Raw genomic sequence first — 21161 nt, 5'->3', positions numbered from 1 at the left:
CACACAGCCAGTTGGGCAGAAAAGCCATCCATCTTAACAATCCCAGATGCCAATATTAATAGAGATGGACTCCCTGCCTCCATGCACTAAACAAACACAGATGGTAGTGCTCCAAAAGCTCCTGACACCAAGTTCAAAACACTGCGGAATTGTCTGCCATGTTGAAAATTATCCACCGCCGCTCACGTATGTTATTCTTGTTAACTCTAAGTCGGAAAAGTATTTAAGGATGTTCTTTCTCTCTTTCTGCGAAATTAAGTGCAGCTAAGTGCTGACAGATAAAAAAATTAAAATCTGGGGCTTGATGCTTTGGCTTTTGTATTCTATCTACATAAGGCCGTTGACAATTTTGGCGTTTACACTATTTCCTCATCAAGGCCCCAAATGCCTCTGCATCCCTGCTAAAAGCAGCAAGCGGGGGGATGGTGATGTTGAAGACATCTGGCATGGGAGCCACTCTCACAAATGAGTCATTAGTGCATTCGTTTGAGTTTGATTTAATAACATGTTGACTAATTTAATTCAAGTCACTGGGTTTGTCTACAGGAGACAACTCCGATGAGGAGGATATTCGGCCAGCGTCTTATTTTTATCCCACTGAAATATGACAATGAGTACAGCCCAGCTGTCTAGACAGAGAGAGATGGGGATAGGAGGACAGACAGGAGAGATGCCATGGCACTGATTGCAGCCTCCTCCCTTTGATATGATGGATATCTGCACACCACTTAGAATATCATTATCTATGACAGCATTATCCCCCCCCACCGCCCCCCCAGCCCCCCACAGCCACCACAACCACCAACCACAACCTGTTTGTAAGCTGTAAAACACTGTAGTTCACTAAGCCCTCTCGGCTGTTATGTCTTGGAATGGAATCTTTGATCAACGTTTTTATTCTGTAAGCGTTTATTATTGGTTAGCTAATGTTGTGTGGTTGAACAGATAGCTGTTTAAAACTTGTGATGCTGATTTGATAGGATGGGAAGTCCTTTGTGCCATGCAACAAAGGGTCATAGTTGACTACGGGGCACCAATCAAGACTTGAGAATCTGCCCCTAAACACATGTTACAGTAGCAAGTCATGTAAGCACACAGGTACACGCACACACAGAAAATAAAGCACATGACATCTCCACAGCCAGGGGGTTCATTTAACCCTTAATGTCAGGGTGTGTGTGGGCCTGGATGTTAGAATATCATCTGTGATTAGAGGAGACTAGGGGCTGAGCTGTTCTGTTGACTGTGACAGTGCTACGGGGGGCTGGCTTGCGGAGGCATTTATCTTCCGTTCACTATGACAGGTGAGAACATGAAGCCTTCCTTCACTCAGCAGGTCAGACCTCTCCAGGACCAACGATGACAGAGCAACGAGCAATGTCGCTGTGCTGGGGAAGCAACGGAGTCAACAACATCAAAGACCTTGCAAGTTAAACAGGAAGTACTGTATTTTCTATGGCGCTGTGGATTGCTCTTCAGCTACCAATAGATATGAATAGTTCAGCTATGAATTCCAGCAATTTAAGAAGATATATTATTCGAAAAGCTCAAATGGTGACAGAGTTTTAAAATTATGATGTCATTTGAAATGTAGTCGCCATCGCGAAAAAGTCAAAAAGTCAGTCAGGTGGTGAGATGTGGTCGACAAGTTATTCGGCGATGACAGATGACATTTCTGTGAGGTCACCACTGTAGTGTTTCAGCACCAAGGCAGAGATGGCCTTTGGCAGAGCCTGCCTACCCAGCGCCGATCAGCATGCCTCGCGCACACACACGCATACTGTATAGAATCTGCTTCTGTGATTGGCTAGCCCCTCATATCAGCCCCAGTTCCCAGTTAACAGGAAGACATAAAGACAAATGGGTTTGATGGTGATGAGATTAATTTACTAGCAATGCTGCCTCTTTGATGTATACTTCACAACCTGAGTGGCATGCTGCCTCAAACTGTCTGTCGATGTGGTTGAAAGGCCCCTTTTAAAATGCCCCTGGGTATGGTGTGGTTTAGTGTTGTGGTCTGTTTGGCAATCAGCCAGCTATTCAAACTCCCCCCATTGTTCACGTAAAGTAAAAATCTCAGGTGAACACACCCAGCAGGGATTTGAAGGCATTTTACAACAACTGTGAAAGAGAGTGCCTCAGTTGGTTTTGAGAGCTGAATAGAGCCGTGATCAAAATACATTATAGGGATGGACACAATCATTCTGTCTAAGTGGTACTGTAGAAGAGAGAAAGAGAGGGAACCTGTCCTGACAAACATTCCAGTGACACAAACAATGAAGGATGAGACTAAAAACAAACAAAAGATAAATATTGTAAAATATACTGTGTCAGTAAAATGTATATACTGTAGCATGTATAAGCTGGAAGTAGAAGCCTAAGTGTTGTTGTCCATTAGTTTACTCTAATTATGGGAGGGCTGGGAGGGTTAGGGAAAAATAATAAAGGAATATATATATATATATAAAATAATTTATTTACAAAAAAATATATTTCGGATTGGAAATGATGTAGACAATTACATTGATAGAAGCCACAATCTCTCTGCAATATTAAAATAAAAAATAAACAATACTCCACACTCTTTGGAAAAATGATGCTATCTAGAACCTAAAAGGATTATTCGGCTGTCCCCATAGGAGAACCCTTTGAAGAACCCTTTTGGGTTCCAGGCAGAACCCTATTAGGTTCCATGTAGAAACCTTTCCCGATAGGGTTCTACATGGAACCCCAAAGAGTTCTACTTAGAACCAAAAAGAGTTATCCTATGGTGGCAGCCGAAGAATTCTTTTAGGTTCTAGATAGCACCTTTTTTTCCAAATGTGCAGTTTAGACAAACACACAACTATTGTAGATGCTAGAGCTAGAAGGACAGAGGTTGGGAAGGGAGCCCCATCTGTTGGCTGGTATGTAAATTCACTGTGGCGGTGCCTGGGTCTGTGTGCGCCCTGCTTTCTTGGTGGTGGAGGAGTGTCTCTGTCTCCTTACTAACTGACTGACTGACTGACTGACTGACTGACTGACTGACTGACTGACTGACTGACTGACTGAATGCATCTCCTGCTGGGCTCTGCTGCTTCACTTTGCACCTCTTACTTCTGGGACAGTGCTCAAGGATACACCCAGGGAGGAACGGGAACATTTCTAATTATTACGGCAATTATAATCATCCCTGTATTTCAGCAGCAGCAGAGGCTCTCTCTTTCTCTATCTCTCTCTCTGGACTCCCTTCGTCAGACTGGTAGATAGACTGCTTCTGCACAGAACAGTAATCAACGTTTCTCTCTTCATCATCTCACTGGTGGATGAGGTAAAGCAAAAAGCCTCTTCACCTTGCCTCACTAGTGGATCTAATCAGACACAGCTAGCTAGAGTAGCTTCCTTTAGCCCAACTCCAGGGGAAAGGTAATACATTATGGATCTCAGTAAACAATGTTATCTCTCTCCGAGGAGCTATACTCTATAGAGGACAGTCGACTGTAGTAAAGATGGTCTGTGTTCATGTGTAGGTATTCTGTGTTTGGTAGATATACTATGGATTATAATAATCTCGCCTCTCTCACACACACGTATGTACCTAAAACCCTCACAAACTTTTACAGATGCACAATTGAGAGCATCCTGTCGGGCTGTATCACCGCCTGGTTCGGCAACTGAACTTTCCGCAATCGCAGGGCCCTCCAGAGGGTGGTGCGGTCTGCCCAACGCATCACCGGGGGCAAACTACCTGCCCTCCAGGACACCTACAGCACCCGATGTCACAGGAAGGCCAACAAGATCATCAAGGACAACAACCACCGGAGCCACTGCCTGTTCACCCCGCTATCATCCAGAAGACAAGGTCAGTACAGGTGCATCAAAGCTGGGACCGAGAGACTGAAAACAGGTTCTATCTCAAGGCCATCAGACTGTTAAATAGCCATCACTAGTACATTAGAGGCTGCTGCCCTATATACATAGACTTGAAATCACTGGCCACTTCAATAAATGGAACCCTAGTCACTTTAATAATGTTTACATATTTTGCATTACTCATCTCATATGTATATACTGTATTCTATTCTATTATATTCTACAGTATCTTAGTCTATGCCGTTCTGACATTGCACGTCAATATACTTATATATTCCTAATTCCATTCCTTTTCTTAGATTTGTGTGTATTAGGTAGTTGTTGTGGAATTGTTAGATTACTTGTTAGATATTCCTGCACTGTCGGAGCTAGAAACACAAGCATTTCGCTACACCTGCAATAACATCTGCTAAACATGTGTATGTGACCAATAAAATTTGATTTGATGTACGAACACACCCTCCTACAGCACCCTACCTCCTCCCACTGGTGAATGTATCTGATGAGCCTGGACAGCCTGAGCAGTCTGAGCAGGCTGAGGATCTTGGTGAAGCGGACGATCCTCAGCGCCCGGGCCGTCTTGTAGAAGTCTGAATCGATGCGCGTCTCCACGATGAGGAAGATGTAGTCCACAGGTATGGAGGAGATGAAGTCCACCACGAACCAGCTCCTCAGGTACTTGATCTTGATCTGTTGTGGGTCCAGGATGATCTCTGTGTTGTCCTCCTTGACGATGCCAGTGCGGAAGTTGAGCACCAGGTCCATGAGGAAGAAGGTGTCTGAGATCACGTTGAAGATGATCCAGGGGGGCGTGTGTTCGTCTTTGAAGAAGGTGATGCCCACCGGGATGACGATCAGGTTCCCCACCATCAGTAGCAGCATGGTCAGGTCCCAGTAGAACCTAGAACAGGAGGAACCACAGAGAGCTTAGAACCTGGGAGAGAACATGAGGAACCACAGACGGCTTAGAGTCTGGGAGAGAACAGGAGGAACCACAGAGAGCTAAGAACCTGAGAGAGAACATGAGGAACCACAGAGAGCTAAGAACCTGAGAGAGAACATGAGGAACCACCGAGAGCTAAGACCTGAGAGAGAACAGGAGGAACCACAGAGAGCTAAGAACCTGAGAGAGAACAGGAGGAACCACAGAGAGCTAAGAACCTGAGAGAGAACAGGACGAAATACAGAGAGCTAAGAACCTGAGAGAGAAACTGAGGAACCACAGATGGCTTAAAACCTGGGAGAGAACATGAGGAACCACAGACGGCTTAGAGTCTGGGAGAGAACATGAGGAACCACAGAGAACTAAGAACCTGAGAGAGAACAGGAGGAAACACAGAGAGCTAAGAACCTGAGAGAGAAACTGAGGAACCACAGATGGCTTAAAACCTGGGAGAGAACATGAGGAACCACAGAGAACTAAGAACCTGAGAGAGAACAGGAGGAAACACAGAGAGCTAAGAACCTGAGAGAGAAACTGAGGAACCACAGACGGCTTAAAACCTGGGAGAGAACAGGAGGAACCACATAGGGATGTTGATCGGGCTCCCCACTATCAGTAGCAGTATAGTCAACTCCAGCAGCACCTGGGAGAGACAGGAATTGGGTAGAGAGGATTTAGGAGAAAAGAAGATCAACAGCTACCTCTCCCTGAGAAGTACCACTACCACTGATCACATTAAAACTGTAAGCTACAGCAGCTATCTAGGATGAGCGGTTCCTTTTAAACAATCACATAGACTAGTACTGTATTGAACTGCTTTATGCAGCCACTGACATCCAACATTTTCAATAATGAACGTGGTTTAGGATTGTGTACACTATGGCCATGTGTCTCGACCCGCCACTAAATCCTGTCTTCGAAGGCCATTTCATTTTTTTTAATATAATATAACTGTTAAATCCCCGACACAGCCAGTTTGAACCTGTGTGACTCATGGCTGTCACAACGTGTTGACATGTTATCCTACTGTGGTTCTCATGAAGGAGTAATGGCCCACACATGCAGCCTAGCCTACATCTCCCAGTCTGTCTTGATGCGTAACCTATTTGTCTGCTGATTGTGGTTGCTGGGCGCACATTTAAAAAGGTCAACGAGGGTTAAACGTTGATTACAAAGTGTGGCGTGACCTTGTCCATCTTCCCAGGCGCACAGTTTGGTTATAAATTACACTCTCCGCCCGCTTTGTAATTGAATCCAGATTGGTTGTGTTGTTTAAAGGATGATATACAGTATCCTTGGTGCTCTATAGATGGCACCGAGGGACCGGGTCCCGCATTGTGAACTGGTTCTTGTGGGTAGGGCAGGATGATTTAACAACTCAAGTTTAACTGGCCCCATAAAAATCCATCTCAGAGCAAAACCAATTTAAAGCAGAGACCCAGAAGAAATGAAAAATATACTATTCACAATGTTGATGGTTGCTTTGCTGTGATGCCTCTCAGTGGAGATGAACATTCCAATTGCCTCTGAGATCACTGTGCTGCGTGTCTGTGGACACATTACTTTGAAATAAACATTAATTACAGGGATATTACACACACAGCTGTCTAAGACAGTTGAGCCGCATTGTGCCATGGATTATGGTTTACAAAAAACATAAATACACACACACACACATACGCGTGCACACACGCACACACACACACTCTCCCACACACGCACGCACGCACACACACTGACACACACTAAACCCCCTCTCGCTTACACACCGCCACACGAAACAGTGACAGTAATTGGAATTCTTCAAAGTGAAAGGGTATCCACGGTTTCAGTTTCTTGTCAAGCAGAGTTATATTTAGAAAGACGTTTCTGCCACTGTGTTTGCTCATGTTAAGATTTAAAGCCCAAGAGGACAAGACAAAACTTCAAAGGAAATAACATGTACACGGGTAATGACATTTGCTCTTCGAATTCTTCCCATTCCCTCGTATTCCCCATGTCAGGAAGAAGTATGTGAGTTGACATCATGAACACAAAACAGCTTGCTAACAGGCTGGAGGTGCACCAAGAGCCCTTAATGCCGCTGCAATCACTATGTGCTAATATATCCATTTATTTTCGCACCAACACCTGCTCATTGTCCTCGCCACTTTTCTGCCAGTTTCATGGTGACCTCAGAGGACTTGACTGTCATGAAGAAACAAACAGAGACATCAGGAAGTAGAAAAAGCCCAGCTGGCAGACTGTCTTGTCTGTTTGGACAGAGAGATAGCGAGGAGGCTGAGAAGAGACCGGGGGAGGCTGTGGAGAGGCAGGGAAGGAGGGCTCCTCCACATGCTTAAGGGTCTCAGAGAGAGGGATGGAGGGGTATGCAAGCTACTGTCAGGATCCCCTGAGAGGGCCTGGGGCCAAGAGAGGGGACACACACCTGTGTGAACTCCACCTGTTCCCTTGGATGAAGAAATGGGGTATTTGTGGTCAACAGCCTTCCCAAGCCTCTGGTCATGTACTGTACATACTATAGCCTACTACAGACATCAACCATGTGACTGTCCCCCGATATGTCATGTCTCTAGGTCTCCTCAATGTGAGAGATTCACAACCGTGGTGATGAAGGTTGTGACCCACGATGAAAATATTGTGGAACAAACAATCAGGTTTCCATCCAACCTTTTTATGCGAGGGTCGGACAAAACAAAACAAAAAATGTATTATGCAAGAAATGGAGGTGGAAACGCCTTTATGCTCAAATATTGATATAATAAGTCAACTAGGAGGATGATATGTTGTGTGGTCCTCTGGAAAGCATGCTGTTTATTAAACTACAGATTATATAAAGTATGATGAACTTCACCGGATGGTGAAAGTGCACGGTGATGAGCTTGATGCTCCTTTCTAATAAATATTGAGGGTCTTATTCTGGTGACATGATGATCAATGCTTGGCTGCCATTTTGACAAATAAAAATCATCTGGCTCTTTGTCCATAATAATCTCATGTTGGCTAAAGTGCATGTGCCAAGACCAAAGTGGGCACATTTGCTATATAACGCAATCATTTTTTGTGGAAAAACCATCGGTAGAGTTGAAAATGCGATGGAATCAGTACATTGGAATTTCACCGCAAAAGTTATTGTTATGTGCACTACGTCCTCACGCACAGCGTTTAATACGCAACAAGTCAATTTGATGGAAACATCTCTGGTAGAAAAATGTGCATATTGTTTTTATGCTGACTAGAGTATTCGCACTACCATCTGTCGCCAATTGGATGGAAATATAGCTACTAACCAGGTTTCCATCCAACATTTTTATACGAGTAAAGTACGTTGGATAAAAACAATTCAAGACAGGCCTGATGGAAACAGCAAACTTTCCAAATGTCGACAAAACAAAGCACACTAGACAAGGTGGGATCTTTTGTGTCCGTAAAATGAATTATGCAGGAAATGCCTGTATGCGTAAATATTGATATAATAACCATCATATCAAAGTAAATAGATGGAATCATGAGAAAGGAGAATTATGTGGATATATTGAATCAACATCTCAAGACATCAGTCAGGAAGTTAAAGCTTGGTCGCAAATGGGTCTTCCAAACGGACAATGACCCCAAGCATACTTCCAAAGTTGTGGCAAAATGGCTTGACAACAAAGTCAAGGTATTGGAGTGGCCTTCACAAAGCCCTGACCTCAATCCAATAGAACATTTGTGGGCAGAACTGAAAAAGCGTGTGTGAGCAAGGAGGCCGACAAACCGGACTCAGTTACACCAAAATGGGCCAAAATTCATCCAACTTATTGTGGGAAGCTCGTGGAAGGCTACCCGAAATGTTTGACCCAAGTTAAACAATTTGAAGGCAATGCTACCAAATACTAATTGAGTGTATGTAAACTTCTTACCCACTGGGAATGTGATGAAAGAAATAAAAGCTGAAATAAATCATTCTCTCTACTGTTATTCTGACATTTCACGTTCTTAAAATAAAGTGGTGATCCTAACTGACCTAAAACAGGGAATTTTTACTTGTCAGGAATTGTGAAAAGTTTAAGTTTAAATATATTTGTATTTGGCTAAGGTGTATGTAAACTTCCAACTTCAACTGTATATACAAAAGTATGTGAAGACCCCTTGCAATTATTTCAGCCACACCATTGCTGACAGGTGTATAAAACCGAGCACACAGCCATGCAATCTCCATAGACAAACATTGCCAGTAGAATGGCCTTACTGAAGAGCTCTTTGACTTTCAACGTGGCACCGTCATTGGATGCCACCTTTCAACAAGCCAGTTTGTCAAATGACTGCCCTGCTAGAGCTGCCCCAGTCAACTGTAAGCGCTGTTATTGTGAAGTGCAAATGCCAAGGAGCAACAATGACTCAGCAGCAAAGTGTTAAGCCACACAAGCTCACAGAACAGGACCGCCGAGTGCTGAAGCGCGTAGCGCATAAAAATCCTCTGTCCACAGTTGTAACACACTACCGAGTATACCAAACTGCCTCTGAAAGCAAAGTCAGCACAAGAACTGTTTGTCTGGGGCTTCATGAAATGGGTTTCCATGGCCGAACAGCCCCACACAAGCCTAAGATCACCATGCGCAATGCCAAGCATCGGCTGGAGTGGTGTAAAGCTCAGCGCCATTGGATTCTGGAGCAGTGAAAATGTGTTCTCTGGAGTGATGAATCACACTTTACCATCTGGCAATCCGACGGACGAATCTGGGTTTGGCAGATGCCAGGAGAACGCTACCTGCCCGAATGCATAGTGCCAACTGTAAAGTTTGGTGGAGGAGGAATAATGGTCTAGGGCTGTTTTTCATGGTTCTGGCTAGGCCCCTTACATCCAGTGAAGGGAAATCTTAACGCTACAACATACAATGACATTTTAGGCGATTTTGTGTTTCCAACTTTGTGGCAACAGTTTGGGTAAGGCCCTTTCCTGTTTCAGCATGACAATGCCCCCATGCACAAAGCGAGGTCCATACAGAAATGTTATTTTTTCAAGATCAATGTGGAAGAAATTGACTGGCCTGCACAGAGCCCTGACCTCAACCCCATCGAACACCTTTGGGATGAATTGGAATACCGACTGCAAGCCAGGCCTAATCGCCCAACATCAGTGCCCGACCTCACTAATGCTCTTGTGGCTGAATGGAAGCAAGTCCCCGCAGTAATGTTCCAAAATCTAGTGGAAAGCCTTCCCAGAAGAATGGAGGCTGTTATAGCAGCAAAGGGGAGACCAACTCCATATTAATGCTCAGGATTTTGGAATGAGATGTTTGACGAGCAGGTATCCACATACTTTTGGTCATGTAATGTATGTATTGGTATTTCTATTCAAGAATCAAGGACACACATTTGGTTCTGTGTAAATGTGTGTGAGTTGTGTTTCTGTGTGTGTGTGTACGTGTGTGTATATATGTGTGTGTGCTCTTTTTCCTTTTCACGCTTGCTATTGCCTTCTAATGGAGGTCAGCCCACCTAAACATAGCAGGGATCCATTTACTGTGTTTTATTATGCATTGGGATCCTGACATAGAGGAACATTGTTCTATAAATATAGATAGACTGAGCAGCGAACGCAGGGCAGGGCAGGGTGGTGGACGAACATCGCAAAGGCACAGAATCCCTATCACTATGTCTGTCTGAAAGCACTGACTTGTGGATTGATAGCTTTTCCCTGTATAAAACAAAAGGCAGTGTCCTTCATGGTGATATCAGTGCAGGCAGGGGTACACTGCTGCGGTGTAGGGAGAGAGAGGGGGAGGAGAGGGATGATAGGGAGAGAGCCATAGAGAGAGGGAGGGAGCGATAGAGAGAGGGAGAGTTTGAGGGCGGAGAGAGAGAGAGATCCAGAGAAGGAGGGAGCGATAGATAGGGAGAGAGAGGGAAATGACCCCGGTTGCATAGCTTACACCTGAGTTGTTATAGTGCTGGGGAGGGACTGCTCACTGTCATGACGACAGACCGTGACATTTCCATGCCTGCTCGTCTACATAGACAGAGGTACGGTCCACACCGTCTGCTCTCCTGGGAAGAGACCAAGGACTGCAGACCCATGTTTTTACCCTCAGAGTGCCTCCTGCTACAAGATAAACCTCTCTCCCACTTGCCACCCTGTCCTGGAGATCGCTACCTGGGGCCACACTGGCCCAGCCTGGTGTCACCATCACACTGGAGCTCTGACATCACCCACAGAGGACTAGAGCACTGCACATACTCACACACACTCCTATCACCCAATATGAACATGTTGAAAAGGCATAAAGGATCTACAGCCGGTTTGTTTGTTTGTGTGTGTGTGTGTGTGTGTGTGTGTGTGTGTGTGTGTGTGTGTGTGTGTGTGTGTGTGTGTGTGTGTGTGTGTGTGTGTGTGTTGCCCACCGGGGTGCCGTCTCTACCTGTTGGCAGACATGCTGGGAGAGTGATGGCATGGCATCCAGGTAGGTTGTCTGACATGTCAGGTGCACTAGCCTTGCAGACAGAGACAGCAATGAGGAGCAGTGTGTGTGTGTGTGCACCTCTTCATTCGGCATGGCGTCAGACTGAATGAGGACAGAGAACAACAATGTGTGGTGTTCCTGTTCCTCCCTGCTCTTCCTTCCCAGAGAGCAGCAGCACAATCATTCCCACTGTAAATGTGACTCTGGCTGATTGAATGACTGATGTTGATCTATTTATGAATATGAAAAGCAGTTCCCCTCTTGAATAATTAATGTCCTTGTTTTGTGTTTTTTTTCTCTCCCTTACCTAGTTCTTGTGAGTTGCTGTTTTGTGTGAGGATGAGGAATCCTCGTCAGAAGTGCTGATTCGCAATTTGCCTGAGGATGCTGCCCCATGTCACATTAGAAACAAGCAGCACACACTGCCTGCATCAATTTGACCACCGGCCACTGGCTACTCTAACCCGTCTTAGGGGTCTCACTACTGTACTAAGGGGACAATGAACAGTTGGCTTGACTGTGTGCGTGTGTGTGTGTCTGTTGGTGTGTGCAGTGGCGGGAATCCATTAACCCTTAGGCCTCTTCTGACAGGCGGATGATGAGTGAAAATGAAGCAGGATAGTCTATTACAAGGACAACACAGTTATACATTTTCAAGACACCACGCACGCACGCACGCACCACACACACACACACACACACACACACACACACACACACACACACACACAAAACACATTGCATAGCCATTGTGCAAGACAGTTCTCCATTGGCACAGTTGGCACACTATGAGACAATAACAGGAGGAAATTGAAGTATCCAGGAGAGAATCGGGTTAAAAGGGTTAATCCTATTTTTGTTGACACCCCGCTCCGATGAACTGCAATGACGGCACTGACTTTGCTAAGCACAGCCGGCGGTCACTGACACTGGGGCTACGCAGTCGAAGGTGCCTATTTTTAGGTGAGACTGACCGTTTTATCAGTCCTGAGCACTGCCGCTATCGTAAGAAAAATGAACCGGAGAGAAAGTACCAAATCTCCCCAACCTAGGGGTGAGGAAAAACAGATGATTTACTAAACACCAACATGAGAAAGGGGGAATCTAATGAATGGAACAACCCTTTCCTAATGCTGCAAAATATATGAATATTACCATTAATATGATTACAATAGCCAGGTGATGATGGACCACAGAAGAATTTTCATCCAGCTAAAAAAAAAAACGGTTCTGTAAGAGTCTCCCAGCTGCTGCACCTAAACTCCAGAGCAGAGACAGGTTTGATCTCTGATGCTGAAGCTGGTAGAGATCTATAATGTCTAAGGCCTTGTCTATATTCAAGTCAGAGTTAATAGAGCGCATATTCTGGGATTCGACAGCTAAGAGTCCAATCCTTTTGCATATAGACTGAGAATGCATACGGGTAACTGTCAAGCGCATAATGACCTCCACTGTGACCAGTGACTGGAAAACATATGCAATGTACCGCTTATTCATGAAATATGAACCACTTCCAAAGACAAATACTAATCAAATCAAACTGTATTTGTCACATGCGCCGAATACAACAGGTGTAGACCTTACAGTGAAATGCTTACTTACAAGCCATTACCAACAATGCAGTTTTAAGAAAATACCTTTAAAAAAGTAGGGGGCACCGGTGTCGTGGTAATTGAGGTAATATGTACATGTAGGGAAGATAATAACAGAGAGTAGCAGCAGCGTTCTGGGGGAGGAGGAAATGAAAATTGTCTGGGTAGCAATTTGATTAGCTGTTCAGGAGTCTTATGGCTTGGGGGTAGAAGCTATTTAGGAGCCTCTTGGACCTAGACTTGACGCTCCTGTACCGCTTGCCGTGCGGTTGCAGAGAGAACAGTCTATGAGTAGGCCTTCCTCTGACACCGCCTGGTATAGAGGTCCTGGATGGCCGGAAGCTTGGCTATCGTTGATGTACTGGGCTGTACACACTACCCTCTGTAGTGCCTTGTGGTCGGAGGCCGAGCAGTTGCCATACCATACCTGTCAGGATGCTCTCAATGGTGCAGCTGTAAAAACTTTTGAGAATCTGAGGACCCATGCCAAATCTTTTCAGTCTCCTGAAGGGGAATAGGTTTTGTCGTGCCCTCAAGACTGTCTTGGTGTGCTTGGCCCATGTTAGTTTGTTGGTGATGTGGACACCAAGGAACTTGGAGCTCTAAATCTGCTCCACTATAGCCCTGTCTATGAGAATGGGAGCGTGCTCGGTCCTCCTTTTCCTGTAGTCCATAATCATCTCCTTTGTCTTGATCACGTTGAGGGAGAGGTTGTTGTCCTTGCACACATGGTCAGATCTCTGACCTCCTCCCTATAGGCTGTCTCATCGTTGTCAGTGATCAGGCCTACCACTGTTGTGTCATCAGCAAACGTAATGATTGTGTTGGAGTCGTGCCTGGCTGTGCAGTCCTGAGTGAACAGGGAGTACAGGAGGGGGCTGAGCACACACCCCTGAGGGGCCCCCGTGTTGAGGATCAGCCTGGCGGATGTGTTGTTACCTACCCTTACCACCTGGGGGCGGCCTGTCAGGAAGTCCAGGATCCAGTTGCAGAGAGAGGTGTTTAGTCCCAGGGTCCTTAGTTTAGTGATGAGCTTTGAGGGCATTATGGTGTTGAATACTGAGCTGTAGTCAATGAATAGCATTCTTACATAGGTGTTCCTTTTGTCCAGGTGTGAAAGGGCAGTGTGGAGTGCAATAGAGATCACATCATCTGTGGATCTGTTGGTGCGGTATGCAAATTGGACTGGGTCTAGGGTTTCTGGGATAATGGTGTTGATGTGAGCCATGACCAGCAATTCAAAGCAGTTCATGGCTATTGACGTGAGTGCTACGGGTCGGTAGTCATTTAGGCAGGTTACTTTAGTGTTCTTGGGCACAGGGACTATGGTGGTCTGCTTGAAACATGTTGGTAATTCAGACTCAGACAGGGAGAGGTTGAAAATGTCAGTGAAGACACTTGCCAGTTGGTCAGCGCATGCTCGGAGTACACGTCCTGGTAATCCGTCTGGCCCTGCGGCCTTGTGAATGTTTATCTGTTTAAAGGTCTTACTCACATCGGCTGCAGAGAGCATGATCACACAGTAGTCCGGAACAGCTAATGCACTCATGCATGTTTCAGTGTTACTTGCCTCGAAGCGAGCATAGAAGTTATTTAGCTTGTCTGGTAGGCTCGTGTCACTGGGCAGCTCTCGGCTGTGCTTCCCTTTGTGGTCTGTAATAGTTTGCAAGCCCTGCCACATCCGACGAGCATCGGAGCCGGTGTAGTACGATTGGATCTTAGTCCTGTATTGACGCTTTGCCTGTTTGATAGAGGGTTTTCTTATAAGCTTTCGGATTATAGTCCCGCTCCTTGAAAGCGGCAGCTCAACCCTTTAGCTCAGTGCGAATGTTGCCTGTTATCCATGGCTTCTGGTTGGGGTATGTACGTACAGTCACTGTGGGGACAACGTCCTCGATGCACTTATTGATAAAGCCAGTGACTTATGTGGTGTACTCCTCAATGCCATCGGAAGAATCCCGGAACATATTCCAGTCTGTGCTAGCGAAGCAGTCCTGTAGATTAGCATCGGCTTCATCTGACCACTTTTTTAATAGACCGAGTCACTGGTGCTTCCTGCTTTCATTTTTGCTTGGAAGCAGGAATCAGGAGTATAGAATTATGGTCAGATTTGCCAAATGGAGGGCGAGGGAGAGCTTTGTACGTGTCTCTGTGTGTGCAGTAAAGGTGGTCTAGAATTGTCTTTCTTCTGGTTGCACATTTAACATGCTGATAGTAATGAGATAAAACTGATTTAAGTTTCCCTGCATTAAAGTCCCTGGCCACTAGGAGCGCCGCCTCTGGATGAGCGTTTTCCTGTTTGCTAATAGCGGTATACAGCTCATTGAGCGCAGTTTTAGTGCCAGCATCGGTCTATGGTGGTATGTAGACAGCTATGAAAAATACAGATGAAAACTCTCTAGGTAGATAGAGTGGTCTACAGCTTATCATGAGATACTCTGCCTCAGGCGAGCAAAACCTTGAGACTTCCTTAGATATCGTGCACCAGCTGTTGTTCACATATATGCATAGGCCTCCGCCCCGTGTCTTACCAGAGGCTGCTGTTCTGTCCTGCCGATGGAGTGTATAACCCGCCAGCTGTACGTTCTTAATGTCATCGTTCAGCCAAGACTCTGTGAAATAAGATATTACAGTTTTTAATGTACCGTTGGTAAGATATACGTGCTTTCAGCTCATCCCATTTATTTTCCAGTGATTGATCATTAGCTAGCAGGACGGAAGGCAAGGGCAGATTAGCCAATCATCGCCTGATCCTTGCAAGGCACCCTGATCTCTTTCCACAAAATCTCTGTTTCCTTCTCCAGCGAATCACAGGGATTTGGGCCTGGTCGAGTGTCTGTAGTAGTATATCCCTCCCTTCCGACTCATTGAAGAAGAACTGTTTGTCCAGTTTGAGGTGAGCAATCACAGTTCTGATGTCCAGAAGCTCTTTTCGGTCATCAGCCCTCCCCTCCGGCACCATCCTTCTCTAAGAACCCATAATTAAAACAAAGCCACACAACAAAGCTAGAGCGCAAGCAATAAGTCCACCTAAAATATGTATCAGTTTTGGATGCTCAATCTTTCTCTTATGAATATCAACAACCTAATCAACGTAGCCACTGCAGAATAAACAGCAGTACAAGGGGGACTGAACGTTTGAAGGAGTCGAAGAGGACTTTCTCCACCGCCCAGCACCCCTGTAGCATATGACTATTTTTTTTCTATTAAAAGGTGCTGCTGGCTGGCGCCACCAGTAGAGAGAGGCACAGTGTCCCTGTCCTTGTCCCTGGTCGCAGTGCACAGAGTCCTTCACACACAACAGAGTCCCTGCCCAGAACAGAGCAGAGTAGAGGGCGGCCCGTTATTTACCTGCTCGGGGGAATAAAAGACTCCACAAGGATACTCCGCAAGCAGTGCAGTCAGCAACTCACTGTGCCCTCCACAAAAACAAAAGGACCACTGTGCACAGTCCATAGGCCTACCAGAGGAGAACACAGTCCATAGGCCTACCAGAGAAGAACACAGTCCATAGGCCTACCAGAGGAGAACACAGTCCATAGGCCTACCAGAGGAGAACACAGGGCATAGGCCTACTAGAGGAGAACACAGGGCATAGGCCTACCAGAGGAGAACACAGTCCATAGGCCTACTAGAGGAGAACACAGGGCATAGGCCTACCAGAGGAGAACACAGTCCATAGGCCTAACAGAGGAGAACACAGGGCATAGGCCTACTAGAGGAGAACACAGGGCATAGGCCTACCAGAGGAGAACACAGTACATAGGCCTAACAGAGGAGAACAAAGTCCATAGGCCTAACAGAGGAGAACACAGTCCACAGGCCTACCAGAGGATAACACAGGGCATAGACACAGGCTGTGTCTGAAATGACATCCGATTCTATATAAATAGTGTACTACCTTCAACCAGGGCCTATAGAATAGTATGCCATTTGAGATGCACCCACAGACTACTCTCCAGCCTTCTCTCATCCCCTTGACTACATACAGCTGGATCTCCATACTCTACTTCCTGCCTGCTTGCCATTTCAACCCCTAATTGCATCCATCTTTATTATCAAGATCCATTGTTATCTATGTACTGTATCTCCCAAGAGGACTTGTTGGATGTCATGTCTAGGGTTCTTCTATCAGTCAACCACTGAGTGTTGATGTGGGAGCGTGAACAGCGCACAGTGCTGGGTGCCTCCTATACACACACATCACCCTGTTTCCCAGGAGAGAGAGTGAACAGCTGTCTCCTAAACCAGATGAAGAGCTAACCTAATGTACTACCGTAGCTGCCATTATATTAGCAGGCAGTCACATTGTAGGCCACACTGTCACCTTGCCGCTCACTTCTCCGGCCCCCAATCTCAACCCCCAGCCCCACTTCCAGGCACCAGCCTTATACCCCAGCCTCGGCCCCAGAGCCCCCTTCACTACTCAGCCCTAGCCTAGCTCAAGCCTCAGCCCACCCTCCTACCACCTGCCCCCTCACTCCCCTAGCCCCGACCCTATCAATTATCTTTCCCAACCAGGTGATGTCATCAGAAAATGGAGCCGCAGAAATGAAAGCCTTTCTATCCATCTCAGAGATGTTGATCCACGGTCAGAGTGAGAGCGAGGGAAAGGTGTGTGAAAAAATGTGGAACACGGAGAGAGGAAACCGAGAGTGAAAACAAGATGGTGCGAAACAAATGAGTGGGAGAGAAAGGTTGAGGAGAGAATGAGGGTGGAATAATTAATCTCCTTATATTCTGCTCAGTGGATAAAGGAGCACATAATCTCTCCTCTTTTCATATACTGAGCCCTGTTGCTCGAAACTCCACAGAAATTGTAAGCACATTTTAGCACATTTTGTCCCACCCTCCCCCCCAAAAAGATATGGGTAAGAGGGAAAAATATAGCCAAAATTAATGCAGCTTAAAACCCAGCAGTTTATGGAAAACCCTTACTAAGAAGTCGTTTTAAGCATAAAATGAAATAAAAATGTGGGACGCGATGCAGAGTTGATCTGGTCTGCGTGAGAAGGCAAAAGCAGAGGCTTATCTGACTGTTAAACCAAATAGGAGCAGATTTATCTTGTTTATTTGTTATTTCTTGAGTGTATGTGCTAAATAGTGCAAATGCATTTGATTTAAACATATTTCCCTGCCACCATCTTGCCTATTCAGTCTTCCCTGGCGGGTGCTAATAACAGCCCAGGAAGATAATCTAACTGATTTACAAATAACGGGGAGAAGAAGATGTCTTTGGAGACGGGGAAGAGAAATGGGAGAGTCACACCAACACTGCATGTCTCTTAATCCAGCAATCTTTCTGAGTCTTCTAGTCAGACGGCAAGAGTAGCGTGAGGGTGGGAGGAGGCGAAACACATTGCGCCTGGGGAACGGGGAAGTACTTCCTGTGAATCATGGCAACCACACAGACAGGGCTCTTTATTCTGCTAGACTCCACTCAGGCCCTCCATAAGTGGAGAGGTTGTTGCACTGAGTAGGAGCCCCACTGGTTCCCTATGGTTTAGAAGAACTCTAGCAGGCAGCACTGCTACTGCTGCCAACGGCCTGGTGAATAGAGGCCAAGTCTGTTTCTCAAACATGACTGGTCTGAGAAAAGGCAAGATAACAAACATTTTGCAAGAGGGTTATTTTATCAGTCAACCACTGATAGTGAACACTATCTACAGACACTATCTATAGACACTCACTATCTACAGACACTCACTATCTATAGACACTCACTATCTACAGACACTCACTATCTACAAACACTCACTATCTACAGACACTCACTATCTACAGACACTCACTATCTACAGACACTCACTATCTACAGACACTCACTCTCTATAGACACTCACTCTCTACAGACACTCACTCTCTACAGACACTCACTATCTACAGACACTCACTATCTATAGACACTCACTATCTACAGACACTCACTATCTACAGACACTCACTATCTACAGACACTCACTCTCTATAGACACTCACTCTCTACAGACACTCACTCTCTACAGACACTCACTATCTACAGACACTCACTATCTACAGACACTCACTATCTACAGACACTCACTATCTACAGACACTCACTATCTATAGACACTCACTATCTACAGACACTCACAATCTACAAACACTCACTATCTACAGACACTCACTATCTACAGACACTCACTATCTACAGACACTCACTCTCTACAGACACTCACTCTCTACAGACACTCACTATCTACAGACACTCACTCTCTACAGACACTCACTCTCTACAGACACTCACTCTCTACAGACACTCACTCTCTACAGACACTCACTATCTACAGACACTCACTATCTACAGACACTCACTATCTACAGACACTCACTATCTACAGACACTCACTATCTACAGACACTCACTATCTACAAACACTCACTATCTACAGACACTCACTATCTATAGACACTCACTATCTACAGACACTCACTCTCTACAGACACTCACTATCTACAGACACTCACTATCTACAGACACTCACTATCTACAGACACTCACTCTCTACAGACACTCACTATCTACAGACACTCACTATCTACAGACACTCACTCTCTACAGACACTCACTATCTACAGACACTCACTATCTATCAGACACTCACTATCTACAGACACTCACTATCTACAGACACTCACTCTCTACAGACACTCACTCTCTACAGACACTCACTCTCTATAGACACTCACTCTCTACAGACACTCACTCTCTACAGACACTCACTATCTACAGACACTCACTATCTATAGACACTCACTCTCTACAGACACTCACTCTCTACAGACACTCACTCTCTATAGACACTCACTCTCTACAGACACTCACTCTCTACAGACACTCACTATCTACAGACACTCACTATCTATAGACACTCACTCTCTACAGACACTCACTCTCTACAGACACTCACTATCTATAGACACTCCCTACCTACAGACACTCACTATCTACAGACACTCACTATCTATAGAAACTCACTATTTATAGAAACTCACTCTCTACAGACACTCACTATATATAGAAACTCACTCTCTACAGACACTCACTATTTATAGAAACTCACTCTCTAGACATTCACTATATATAGAAACTCACTATATAGAAACTCACTATCTACAGACACTCACTATATATAGAAACTCACTCTCTACAGACACTCACTATATATAGAAACTCACTCTCTACAGACACTCACTATATATATAAACTCACTCTCTACAGACACTCACTATATATAGAAACTCACTCTCTACAGACACTCACTATATATAGAAACTCACTCTCTACAGACACTCACTCTCTACACTCACTCTCTACAGACATTCACTATATATAGAAACTCACTATCTACAGACACTCACTATATATAGAAACTCACTCTCTACAGACACTCACTATATATAGAAACTCACTCTCTACACTCACTCTCTACAGACACTCACTATATATAGAAACTCACTCTCTACAGACACTCACTATATGTAGAAACTCACTCTCTACAGACACTCACTATCTACAGACACTCACTATATATAGAAACTCACTCTCTACAGACACTCACTATATATAGAAACTCACTCTCTACAGACACTCACTATATATAGAAACTCACTCTCTACAGACACTCACTATATATAGAAACTCACTCTCTACAGACACTCACTATATATAGAAACTCACTCTCTACAGACACTCACTCTCTACAGACACTCACTATATATAGAAACTCACTCTCTACAGACACTCACTATATATAGAAACTCACTCTCTACAGAAACTCACTATATATAGAAACTCACTCTCTACAGACACTCACTATCTATAGAAACTCACTCTCTACAGACACTCACTATATATAGAAACTCACTCTCTACAGACACTCACTCTACACTCACTCTCTACAGACACTCACTATATATAGAAACTCACTCTCTACAGACACTCACTCTCTACACTCACTCTCTACAGACACTCACTATATATAGAAACTCACTCTCTACAGACACTCACTCTCTACACTCACTCTCTACAGACACTCACTATATATAGAAATTCACTCTCTACAGACACTCACTATATATAGACACTCACACTCTACAGACACTCACTATATATAGACACTCACTCTCTACAGACACTCACTATATATAGACACTCACTCTCTACAGACACTCACTCTACACTCACTCTCTACAGACACTCACTCTCTACAGACACTCACTATATATAGAAACTCACTCTCTACAGACACTCACTATATATAGAAACTCACACTCTACAGACACTCACTATATATAGAAACTCACTCT

The 21161-nt window shown here is 45.0% G+C and overlaps 1 protein-coding gene across 1 annotated transcript in view; it reads right to left on the bottom strand.

Moving 5' to 3' along the window:
• The window catches only part of LOC106587216 (potassium/sodium hyperpolarization-activated cyclic nucleotide-gated channel 4), an 89516-nt gene that overhangs the window by 36162 nt on the left and 32193 nt on the right, over nt 1-21161 (bottom strand). Inside the window, exons 2-5 of the mRNA XM_082969931.1 lie at nt 5356-5438; nt 5090-5165; nt 4938-4975; nt 4330-4753 (exon numbers count right to left, since the gene is read on the bottom strand). Coding sequence (XP_082826057.1) covers nt 4330-4753; nt 4938-4975; nt 5090-5165; nt 5356-5438 — 621 coding nt within the window. The remainder of the gene's footprint in view (nt 1-4329; nt 4754-4937; nt 4976-5089; nt 5166-5355; nt 5439-21161) is intronic.

The sequence above is a fragment of the Salmo salar genome, chromosome 26 (genome assembly GCF_965601325.2).
Source record: "Salmo salar chromosome 26, fSalSal1, whole genome shotgun sequence".
Classification (NCBI taxonomy): domain Eukaryota; kingdom Metazoa; phylum Chordata; class Actinopteri; order Salmoniformes; family Salmonidae; genus Salmo; species Salmo salar.
The sequence above is the reverse complement of the archived record's forward strand: the minus strand, read 5'-3'. Positions and strand labels throughout refer to the sequence as shown.